Source organism: Acipenser ruthenus, chromosome 2, assembly GCF_902713425.1.
Source record: "Acipenser ruthenus chromosome 2, fAciRut3.2 maternal haplotype, whole genome shotgun sequence".
Taxonomy (NCBI): Eukaryota; Metazoa; Chordata; class Actinopteri; order Acipenseriformes; family Acipenseridae; genus Acipenser; species Acipenser ruthenus.
In genome coordinates this window covers 70,574,708-70,587,339 of record NC_081190.1, presented here as the reverse complement: position 1 = coordinate 70,587,339, position 12,632 = coordinate 70,574,708, and the positions used below count along the sequence as shown (strand labels likewise).

Genomic DNA, 12,632 nt, shown 5'->3' with positions numbered 1-12,632 from the left:
CTGTTTAAATGATTAAAATAGAGCCCATTTAGTCAAAGATATATTTACAAGAGTGACCCGAGATACAGCAGAATCATATTTGACCCTACATGATCACCCCAGTCCCAAGATACACAGAAGCTGGCTTTTAGCTTTATTGACTGTTGCATTTGCTTTTGACAGCTCTGAAAACTGACTGTGTTGGCAAGCCAAGTCCGCATCCCAGGCTGGTGGCCTGAGATCACATGTTGTTGTTATTATTACACTGTCATTTATAATTCACACACAAAAATAACCCTTGATTCTGAGCCACACTGCTGTCTCCTCACTTATGAATGTTGTGTGTGATTTTTTCCTAGGTGATGCAGGCCCAGTGCATTAAAACAGAAACGGAGTTCTACAGACGCAGTCGGAGTGAGATCCTTGATGGAAAGGGGCACACGATGGGGGCTCTGTACTGGCAGCTGAATGATATCTGGCAGGGTCCCTCCTGGTCTTCCATTGGTGAGTGCATCAGAGGGAATGGTGTGACACTGCAGTACCATGGATATTTGTATGAATAAAATGCTATATAAGGTAAATTAAGTAGGTTTGGATTAGCAAAATTGAATTACACGCTGTGAGAGAGTGTGTGGGTAGTTCAGTGATTACACAGGAGTCAGAAAGTGTCTTTGAGATGCCACACAGGCGCACAGGACTTATTTAGTTGTAATAACATATGCTGACTGTTGCAGTAGCCGCCAGTAGGGTATCACCAATGGTATCCCCAGTGTGTAAGGACAAACACAGAGGTGCTTCTTGGGGTTGACACTCTCAGGGTTGCTACCATCAATAGTATCACCCTGAGGTATTGTAAGTGCAGAAATAATAGTTCATAAGCACATAAGGAAAATAAACACTGTTAATAAAACTACAAAGAAAAAGTGCTGCTCTTTAAGCAGGGTCTTGTAGCCTCCGCTAGCCTGTGATGCACGCTTTTCTATTCCCTCAGTATACTTTCATGGGGCCGCCCCGGTCCCCCTGAACTAAATAACTATCATCCCATGGACTGTACCTAACAGTATGGGCACATAACAAAACCAATCGAGCGGCTGCCTTTTCTTAGGCTCTACTGCCACCGGCTGCTGTATCCTGAACCGGCAGCTCTCTCGCTCTCTCTCACGCTGTCTTTGTTCGTAGACTTTCGCTCTCAGGGTTATTCCAGGTCTCCGGCCAGAGTTGCTGCTGGATCATATATCCTGCTTGGGTTAACCAAAGGAATAGAAGAGCGTACGTTTTATGAGGTCGACCGTCCCCCCCAAGACCAGTCCCTCAACCAATCAAAGAGGTCCCCGCGACACACTCTATGTGTCACTGCCATGATTGACAGGCGGGTCAAAAAGGGCTTCCGACCCCACCCCCCGCAGGATCACGCATTAGCCCAATAGCCAGCACAGATCTCCCCTGTCACACATACTTACACGTATTTAGATTTTATAGTATCAATACTGTGCTTTTCAATTTAAGTACCTAGTATGAGACCAAGGTAGTAGGCATGTCTTTTCATGACTGTACATTTAAGGAAATTATTATTATTTCCTATTAAAGTATGCACACTGCACTAGTCAGTTTGATTCAGTGCCATACACATACAGTTGCTGTAGCATAATAAATGCCTGTGATATGTAGCCCACACTCTGAGTAAATGTACTGTCCCAAATATGACTTATTTAATTTATTATGAAAATGCTGTAAGGGCTGCCTATCTTCCTACTTGCAAAGGAACATATTTGCCAGGCTGTTAACTCAGATGCAGTCATCACGGGCAGGCCTGGTAGTAGCTTAGTTGGCAGGTGCTTCCTACACCCATTACTCAGGGTTCAGTAGGAACGGCGATGACTCATAATGTGATTTACTGTTTGGTGACATTTTTTCCTGATTTGCATTTTTTTTTTTTGTGTTTGTGTGGCTCATCAAGTACCATTTGAATCAGTATAGGAATGTCATTGCAGTCTGACACAAGCTGATACAAGTTACATTGTATAGCAATTAGGTATATTCCAGGATTTACAATTGGCTTAATAGTTTTGCCCACTTCATTACAATAAAAACCCCAAAAAACTGAGCCTAATAAAAATGTTACAGAAAACCCTGTGATATTTTCAAGAAACGTTACTTTATCGTTGCTGTATCCCATCTTGCAGCAATATATATTTTTAAACATAATTATTTTGCAAATTCTTTTGCATTTATTTATTTTATGTACATTTATCAACTTTTAATCAAGACTGTACGCCAGTAGAAAGAGAATGTCTCTTGTAAGCCTTGTAGTGTATCCAGGTGTTATTCCCTCCTGAAAGGCTGTTTGTCATTTTCTGTTTATTTTGATCTGAACAGCATTCTTACAGGATAGTTTAAAATATCATATGTGTATTACTCAGCCTGTTGAAATGTGCAGTAAAAGGAGAACATGTAGCATTGTACTTGTAAAAGGACATATTTACCAGCCTGTTGTTGTTATTGTTATTGTTATTATTATTATTATTATTATTATTATTATTATTATTATTATTATTATTATTATTATTTGTTTATTTAGCAGACGCCTTTATCCAAGGCGACTTACAGAGACTAGGGTGTGTGAACTATGCATCAGCTGCAGAGTCATTTACAACTACGTCTCACCCGAAAGACGGAGCACAAGGAGGTTAAGTGACTTGCTCAGGGTCACACAATGAGTCAGTGGCTGAGGTGGGATTTGAACCGGGGACCTCTTGGTTACAAGACCTTTTCTTTAACAATGCTGTTAATATGAGAGCAGTGGCAACAGAATTCATTTTAATTTTAGTTTAATTAAACATAAAGGACAATGTAGCAATTATTTTTACGATTCAAACCATAGCAGACCTAAATACTGGCAGCCTTTGTCTTTGTTATTACTGGCTATGATTTTCCCTCAGGGCTGATTTTATTTACCCTTTTATTAAATTTTTGCAGAATCTCTTCTTGTAGTTACAACTGCTTGACCACAAGGTGTCACCACCCCAACCAGAAACATTTAGCCAGATTTCTGTTCTGTTTGCACCAGGGCGAAGGTGGCCTCCATTTGATGAACAAGCAATGTAAATGTTATGCAAATAAAATGTAACAACTTGGGTTTAATTAGAAGCAGTTAACTTCATGTTCCAAGTTGTTTCTTACTAGTTTTAAAAGTATTGTTATTGTCCTTGTCAAAAAAATTGAGGCAGTGATGCAAACAGAACACAAATCAGGGCTAAGGAAACAAGGACATACAGACCTGGGCACAAACTAAATATGACAAACAAATTATGCAATATACCACAATTTAATTTCAGATTTAGCTAATGCTAATGAAAGGACTTAATTATAGGGTAAGATAGGCAGCTCATTAAGCTTATCCTTTAATTGGTTTAGGGGTGTGTGTTGCAGTAGCCTTTAACAGACGTTTGCTCACGCATGCATTTTTTGTGGCTGTGTAATGGACAGCTGTTAACTGTGCTTTAAGGAATGGCCTGTATCTTACATTTCTGTCACTTGACATTACTCTATTCTTATGCCGAGTTTCTGATGTGATGTCACCTTGCTGCAGAAGCGGCTGTACAGCTGCCAGCAATCTAATTTTAGCTTGACATTGCTCCATTATAGACATCAGGTATTTTCAAAATACATAACATACAACACAAAGAAAAATGTGTGTACACTGCAAATGCTGAAAATAAAGCCGTCTCCGTGCCCACCAAATCTATGTCCTTTCTGCATTGTGCTGAATTGTTCCTAATTATGTGGTGGTTTTGTGTTGGGGACCACCAGATTAATTTAACTTTGACCAAATTAGAAACGTACCATAACAACCCACTTGTCCACACTTGTTTATTTTTAGAATACGGCGGGAAGTGGAAGATGCTCCATTATTTTGCACAGAACTTCTTTGCTCCAGTCCTTCCGGTGGGGTTTGAAGATATAGAAACGCTTATTATCTATGGAGTGTCTGACTTAAAGAATGACCTCGCACTCTCACTCCTGGTAGGTATACATTATCTGCTGACCCTCCTCATGTTTAGGCAGTAGCCACTTTCAAGTAGCCAGTGAACTGGTGGTCAGTCAGAAGGTTACTAACAATAATACTCTTCATATTTATTGTAAGTGGCATGCTGTATAACTGTACTGTTTTGAGAGGATTTGATGCATTTTGTTGTTAACATTGGGTGAAACAAACCCCCGGTAGCGTAATATAAGAGGAATGTTATATCAGATTGAATGGTTTGTAAACATCTGGAAAACAAAAAGTCACTTGACCCCAGTATGGCTGCCATATTAGGTCACAGGTCAAAGTGAATGGTGTTGATAAAATATGAAGCAGTGGTGCTGATGTGGGGATGCCTAAATAGTGGCTTATATTTTTGCAGTATTAAAGTCTCTTGAAATAGTTTTTAAAAATGCATACAGAACAAAATGTAATTGTTAATGCACTACAGTAAAGCATAACTATGTAATAACTTTTAGCTTCTTTCATATTTTTGTATAAAGAAAATGTCTAAATGATATGAGAAAGTCAAATAACTGTCAGACAGACACACCCCTTGTATTTCCAGAATCAGTTCAATTTACTCCAGTCTCCCTATAACAGTTGTTCCATATTTAAAGTGGAGGAATAACCTGCACTTAGTTACCCAGTGTGAGTAATGGAGAAAACATGCCTGTTTCTGTGGTAGGTAAAAGCATACCTGTGGAGCAGTATGGAACCTGTGTGTGTCGGTGTCACAGATGCGGTGATCAAAGCTGGGAGCGCTAGCCCAATCTACAAAGAGCCTGTGAATGATCTGCTGAAGCGATGCGGGAACTGTACCCGACTGAGCTGCGTCGTCTCCTTCTCTCTGAAGGCAAACGGGCAGCAGTATGGACCTGACAACTATCTTTTCCTCTCCTCACTCAAAGATGCAGAGGGCCTGAAGAAACCACAGCTCTCTGTAAGTTCCGTTTTTTTTTTTTTTGGTTAAGTTCAGAACCATTTTAAACAAAACTGTATTTGGATGCAAGTGTGTAAGACATCAGCCATCAATGGGAATATATTTTCACAGGAGCAATCATAAAAAAGCAAGGATATAAAGCATGGTCATCTACAACATAAACACTTTCTGCTGTCTAGTCAAAGTCCAGTTCTTTAGAAAAAGGCTCTCCGGTCAGGTCAGTCTTGAAAGGAAAAATGGCAGTGAGATCTGTGAGCGCAGTGCTTTTGTAAGTAACATAAATAGATACACACATTAACATGTTTACTCTGTGTATTCTACCAAGCACTAATCCCAGGTACAAATACAGAAGCATACTATTAGAATGTTTTTTTTCAAACAAATGGAGTCACTAAAAGTGGTTGAAAATACAAGGAGTGTTCACTCAATGTAAAACACATGGAACTGTGAATGAGGAAAGGTGTGAAATTGAACTGTAATTGAGCAATTATATGGTAATTAAAAATAAAATTGTGCATGTGTGCCAAGGTTCAACTAGAATTAAAATGACATTGTAATTACAAATAACACAATTACACTTGTAATTGATCTCAGGTCTATACTCCAGAGACTCGGTTGGAAGAGGAGTGTCAAGCCTGAATCGTGAGAGACATTTCAGAGAATATCTTGCCTGTATTAGAAGTGCCACCCACCCTATAGTCCATTCATTTCTTACAATTCGACCTCAAAGTTTATGATTTACGGCTGGGAATAGTTTAGGAATATTTTGCTGCTCTAATGGTAGATTTCCTTAAACCATTAGCTTCTGTATTATTGAGGAGCTTTTCTCTTTTTCTTCAGGCCACTGTTAAGCAGGAGGGTGAGGCGTACATTATCAACTTACAGACAACAAACATTACCCCGTATGTTTGGCTGGACGTAGGCGACATCTCAGGACGCTTTGAAACCAATGGATTCCTAATGTTGCAGAAAACCAAGGCTGTGAAATTTTTCCCCTGGAAGCCCACGAGTACTTCTGAGCTGACCAAATCTCTGCAAGTGCGCTCACTAATGAACATTTACTGATACGGAACTGTTAAAGAGCCCTGATGCGGAACTGTTGAAGAGCCCGAAAATCATCTTATGGCACTGTTGGCTTCATTTACATAAATACTCCAATTGAAATTTGTCAACCTTTTTCTGATAAATTAAATAAAATTGAAAAGAAAAGGACTCCAGCTTTTTTGTTTACAGCTCCAGTAGAAATGATGTGCTCAGCTGGTTTTCACATGTAATGTTTTTCATTAGAAAGTAAGTATATTGATTTGAGAAATATCACAGGCCAGTTGTGCCTGATATTGATTCATTTTCCTTCTTACTGGTTCAAAAGCGAAATTTATAGATCGCTTTAATCAAATTTGGATACATTTTTGTTACCTTTCTTCACACACTTTTTGTTTATATTTGAAAGTTCCTTTTCAAGTACAAAATGTATTCCATTACTTTATTAACCTATTATGCCCGATTCAGCTGAACACTTGTTACACCCGCGACGTCGGCACGCCTGTCTCTGCCCCCACAGAAGAAAAAACTGCGTGCAGGATGGCGCGCAATGCCATTTTCTATTCAGCCTTTTCAGCTTACAAAGAAAGTGACCCAGCATTCGAGAGAGTGAAAATTCACTGTCTTCGACCAGAAGCAGTCAGATAAGCCTGTCTTATTTTATTTCTGTTTGTTTTTTCCCCTTGGGATAAACCGCTGAGGCAAAAAATTGTTTAAATACATTTTTTGTGTTTTAACCAAGTCTGTTTTTGCGGCCTTCTGCCAGCGGCAGCAGCGGGCTTGCCTGCTCCTGCACCCACAGATCGGTGACATAGTATTATTAATATTATTTCTACCTTAACTCCAGCTGGAGTTTTATTGTCTTGTTTTTTACAAGCATATTGTGAATTTAAACTATGTTTAAATATATATTGTGGTTGAAACTGCTGTATTTGTGTTTCTCCCTTTTTTATTCCAGGTGCTGTGCGCACGGTTTACTGCTTAAGCAGTCTGGCTCAGATTTGCTTGCAAGCCAGCGCTCCTGGATGGGCACTGTGTTTAGCTCTCGGGCTGCACAGACTAACTTGCAGGCTGTAGCCCAACAGTTAGAGAGCTCTGCTCTGTTGCCCATGCCACAATAGCAGGCAGCTTCGGCACCGCTTTGTGAAGGCTTGTCATCCCTGTGTTGCTGCCTTTGTCACGCGAAATTTGCTTAGGCCCTGCCAATACCATCTGTGCACCGTACCACACCATGCACGGTAGTACACTGTGCCGCACCGTGCCGTGCCTCCGTCCGACGTACTGCACCGTACCGTGCTAAACGTACTGTGCACCTGCACCGTGTTTCACCATGCATCATAGTGTACCACCTGTGCGCATGACTACAGTTTTGCTGCAACGATGCCTGGGTTCCATTCTTGCATGACTTGGAAGAAGCCTATCCCTTCAGAGGATTAGCACAATATATGGTGTCTTGGTATTGAGCATGCTCTGCAAGCATTCCAGGATCACGCCTTTTGTGAGACCTGTGTGCTGCTCATCAGACATTCGGTCGAGCGCAGGAACAAATGTTTTGCAGAACATGCTCTGACTTTCTCTAGCCCCTCACACCTTTTCAAAGTGCATGGAGGCTATCCTGACCCCTCCTGAGGCTACAAGGCATCGGAGTGCTCAACTACCTGGACGACTTGCTCATATGTGCCGAGTCTCCAGCGCAGGCAGTAGCGCACATGGAACTGGTGACCGCTCACCTCGACAGGCTCGGTCCGGCAGTAAACTTGTCAAAAAGACAGCTGGTACCGTCCCAGACTACCATCTACCTGGGAACCTGCTTGAACTCAAGCAGCATGATCGCCACTCTGTCAGATGACAGAATCCAGAGGCTCCACACGTGCCTGAGGCTGTTTCAGCCCGGCGTGTCACGGGAGGTCGTCACCTTTCAGAGGCTTCTGGGCCTAATGGCAGCAGCATCCCAGACCCTTCCATTGGGTCTTCTCCACATGTGCCCTCTACAAGCATGGTTCAGTCACAGGGTGAATCATCCCCTCTTGCAACCACATCTCCGCCTGTTGGTGTCCTGACACTGTATGGAGGCCCTCTCACGGTGGAAACAGCCAGCTCACCTGTGTCTAGGTGTGGCATTGGGCAGTATCACCAGACGAGAGCTGATCACCACATACGCCTCCGTCTCATGCTGGGGTGCCATGTGGAATGGACGAGGAGCGCAAGGTGTGGGGCAGCCCTCTTGGGTGGGGCTACACATAAATGTCCTGGAGCTGCAGGCAGTTTTTCTGGCCTTGCAGAGTTTCTTCCAGGAGGTGTAGGGGAGGCACGTGTTGTTCAGGACGGACAACACAACCGGCCCAGGAGAACATGGTTCTCCACACTGGTGCAGCTATTGCGCCACCAGCTTTGGCACTTGCCCATGCACCGCAACCTGCTCTGCCAGGCGCAGGCACCCAAACCCATCGAGCCTACAGTTTTGGGTCTGGCCCCTGAACGGCTCCTGTTCAGCCAGTTAGGCTTGTCGGAGAGAGTCGTATTGACTCTCCAGAATGTGAGAGCTACTTCTGTGCGCTCTCAGTATGGATACAAGTGGGGCATGTTCCAGACTTGGTGTTTGGCACATCAGGCTGATCCCACGACTTGCCCCATGCTAATCATTCTGCAGTTTTTGCAGGACATCTTTGATGAGGATAAATCCACCTTGATTCTGAAGGTCTACTTGGCAGCCATCTCGGCTTGCCATGTTAAAATTGACTCGGTGTTCCCAGGGGCTCATTTTCTGACTGGCCAGTTCCTGAAATGGGTGCGGAGTCTTTGGCCTCCTTTGAAGGACTAAGTTCCTCAGTGGCGGTTAAATGTGGTGCTGCGTGCACTCACAAAACCACCCTTTGAACCTCTGCGTTCTACAGAGCTTAAATACCTGGCTCTGAAGAGCGTTTTTACTTGCCATCACCTCCGCTAGATGCGTGAGTGAGATGCAGGCATTTTCAGTGGCAAAAGCTTGTTTGTTTTTTACGGAGTCCAGGACTATGGGCTTACTCCGTACGAATCCGACCTATGTGCCCAAATGCCAGTCGACCTTCCATGTCAATCAGTCTGTGGAATTAGAGGCCTTTCTTCCTCCACCATTCCAGACAGATGAGGAGCGTTGGCTCCATAGGCTTTGTCCGGTTAGGGCATTAACATATTAGGTTGACAGGACAAAAAGTTGGTGGCAATCTGAGCAGCTGTTTTTATGTTTTGGAGCTAAGAAGCATGGTTAAGTTCTATCAAAACAGAGGCTGTCCAATTGGATCGTGGAGACAATCAAGATTGCTTACGAGCAAGCCAACTTACCCCCTCCAGAGAAGGTCACAGGTCATTCCACTAGGGGTCTTGCTACCTCTTGGACGTTGTTTTAGGGTGCATCGGTATCTGACATTTGCAATGCAGTGGTGTGGGCCATACCTTCACAAGGTTTTCCAGGCTTAATGTCCTGGATCCTCAGGACCCTGCCTTTGGAACCAGAGTGCAGACAGTGGCGTCTCAGCCAGATTCAGAAGCATATGCATGAGGTAATTATGCATTCTGTGAACGTTACCATGCTTTATAAGTATGGCAAGCCATCAAGTCTCTCTAAATTGGCTGTTCTGCAAGTCATGTCCTTGCGACGGCTTGGGTATACATACCCATTGTGTAATGGAATACATTTCTTACTTGAAAGGGAACGTTAGGATATTATCACAACCCTGGTTCCTTGAAATAGAAATTTATCCATTACAATTCTTTGGTCGCTCCATACATTATATGCAGTAGGCTGAAGAAAATGTATGACGTTAAACGCTGTCCTGCATGTAGAGACTGGTATGCCGACGTCGCGGGTGTAAGACGTAGCTTTGGTAGTGTTCAGTTGAATAGGGCAGAATACATTAACCCATTGTGTAATGGATACATTTCTACTTCAGGGAACCAGTTATAATAATAACCCAACGTTTTACAACTTTTATACCTCAAACCAATAAAACAAAATACAATTATACTGTTGGTGTTGTGTGTGGTTTAATAATGTGTTGTACAGAAATCAATTGTATTCAATTAATACTTCACCTTGTCATGAAGCTAGTAGTTACAAAACAAGTTATTACAATTTTGTGTGCTGAAACTAAATTTAGTGAATGAATGAATTAATTGATACTACTTCACCAGGCTATGCCCAGTGAGTTCCATTGACATTTATTATTATTAGGACCCCCTTGGAAATTTGATGTAAATTGCAATAGGTTCTTATTAAAGGTTAAAGAATAAATTATATGTATTATTGAAAGTAACAACTCCTCAAAACATGTTTGCAGAAGTTATTGGTTTTCAGAGCATGATTAGTATTTCATAGTATCTTAGTATACAATATATATATTAAGCTTCATAGTATCTTGGTATATAATATATATATTAAGCTGACTCACTGTATGTAGATTTTAGAAAAGTAGCATGCTGTGGATATGTAGGAAGAAGACTTCTGAGACAAGTACATTTTGTTTTTCTTTTATTATAAAAATGTATTACAATTATGCCACTGTAAAGCAAGATTAAAACAATTAAAGTAGTATACATAAGCTTACTACTTCTGCATATATTTACAGAATAAAACTGAAGAATGAAACCATTTTTGGAAATGCAATAAAAAAAGCAATACAATATCAACATCTGAAACCTTGTCCATGTTATACCACAGTACTGTGGATTTTGGGTTCACTCAATGGCAGGGGGATAAATATATTTAAAAAGCATGGTGAATAAGGTAACTTGGCCACATTTCTTTTAGAAGGCTAAAACAATATAACAAGGCTGTAGTGCAAGCTCTGTACTACAAGAGTTTAAACTAACACACTAATCTACATAAAATATTATAACAAACTATACAAACTCTTTGAGTTAATTCATAACGCCTGACTGCACCAATCCCGACAAACCAATGCATATTTAAAAGGCACATCTTATAGAAATGTACACATTATCACAGTAACTAATACAGTACGTAAAGCACAGAGGTGATACTGCAGTACTAAGGCTTAAAAAACACAAAATAAAATGAACTCCTGTAGTTTTAAAAAAAAAAAAAAAAAAAGAATCTTAAATTGTTTAAACTTATTCTTTATTTGCAAAACACTTTTTTTCAATTTCTGTCCATTGCAGAATTTGTTTTTTTAACTGTTTAAAAAACCTAAGTGACCTCATAAACTGCTTGCACTGTGTATACTGTACTCTATAAAAAGTACTCTACAGGCAAACACTAAACACATTTTAGGAGTTGCCTGGTAGTCATAGATGGTTTTATATCACAGATGTCAAAGATAAAAGAACATTCATTTAATCAGAAAATGTTTTATTTCATCTCGTGGAGTTTACTGAAGATCACAATAGTTTATCTGCTTAAATATCTTTGAATTACAATATGTTTATAATACTGCAATTTTTGTTATAATTAAAATGTATGTCCTGACAACACTAGCATTAAGATAAATGGTTAAAACAACATTTAACTGTATGAGATTTGCCTGGCTGACTGTCTGTATGGCAATGTCAGTCAGCCACAATATTCTGCTTCTGTGATATGCTTTGTATGACTGCACAGATATTTTTTAAATCTATTTATCTATTTATTTCTGTACCTGTGGAACTCTGATCCCTGCAATACAACACATTTAATTTAATGAAAAACACAAAATGTTAGTTATTAAAGCACAATAATATTTTCAATTTGAAGGCCAGAAAAAAGAAAATGGTCAATTCCTAAGTTTAGATCATTAAAGGAAAAGGCCATTTGACTATATTAATAACAAAGATCGGTTGGTAGTCAATTAGGCAGGATTATCTGGTATTTGTCTCTTAGAAATCCATTAATTTTGAAAAAGTAAAATTGTGCCAACAACCCCTTGGAGGACAGCGAATGCACTGAACGCGAGACGCAAGAACTGCAAACTGGACTGAACTGCTGCTCGTCTGGAGATAAATAAGCATTTTATTAAAACCGCAATGGTTTAAAATAAACCAAACAAAGCTCCAAAACTTCTGTTATGGATTGAAAACAGACTATCTTGTCATGTTATAATTCTCCCTCAACAGCATAGCCTTGCTTAGGGACCTTGGATATTCCAGACAGTCCCAATTCTTCTGGAGTACAATTCAGCGATTCGGAAGAATAGAGGCTAAACTTCCTAAAAGATGTTTCTACCCCACTGTCACACGCGCTATTGTCTTCACTGCTGTAGTTCTTGAGATCCAGCAGTCGATTTGGAAGCTGGACACCTATGAAAACAATAAACAAGAGACATTCATAATCAAGCAAAATAGAGGACAATAATGTTGAATTGCACATTTTCAGCAGTTTTTAATGTACTTGCGATTCAACAAAATATTCAGACACTATCACCTAACTGTGATGAGTCCAGCAGATTCAGATTTTGTTACGGAATCATTAACATAACATACCTGTAAACTGCTTACTACTAAATATGAAATACATTTTAATCCCTGTGTTTTGTAATGGTTATTTTTTATTGCCATTTAGTTTACTGCAGATGGTTTACACATTAACAAATGTAAACTTGGCAGTCATACACCATAACAAGACAGTACCAACATGCTTACTACTAAAAAAAATTGATCTGCTAGGAATATTTT

General features: G+C 40.4%; 2 protein-coding genes across 4 annotated transcripts in view; one reads left to right on the top strand and one right to left on the bottom strand.

The window, feature by feature from the left end:
- manba (mannosidase, beta A, lysosomal) overlaps nucleotides 1–10,652 on the top strand; it is a 44,520-nt gene extending 33,868 nt beyond the window's left edge. For 2 of the 3 annotated variants that reach the window (XM_034013619.3, XM_034013618.3), the window contains exons 14-17: nucleotides 339–483; nucleotides 3,860–4,002; nucleotides 4,692–4,946; nucleotides 5,787–10,652. In XM_034013619.3, the coding sequence (XP_033869510.2) occupies nucleotides 339–483; nucleotides 3,860–4,002; nucleotides 4,692–4,946; nucleotides 5,787–6,011 (768 nt within the window). In that variant the 3' untranslated portion in view covers nucleotides 6,012–10,652. Of the gene's footprint in view, nucleotides 1–338; nucleotides 484–3,859; nucleotides 4,003–4,691; nucleotides 4,947–5,540; nucleotides 5,589–5,786 lie in introns of all 3 variants that reach the window. The other variant, XM_034013620.3, reaches the window with a different exon arrangement.
- Nucleotides 10,653–11,053: 401 nt separating this feature from the next.
- The window catches only part of LOC117408542 (nuclear factor NF-kappa-B p105 subunit-like), a 39,096-nt gene continuing 37,517 nt past the window's right edge, over nucleotides 11,054–12,632 (bottom strand). Inside the window, exon 24 of the mRNA XM_034013617.3 lies at nucleotides 11,054–12,257. Within this exon, the coding sequence (XP_033869508.3) occupies nucleotides 12,055–12,257 (203 nt within the window). The 3' untranslated portion in view covers nucleotides 11,054–12,054. The remainder of the gene's footprint in view (nucleotides 12,258–12,632) is intronic.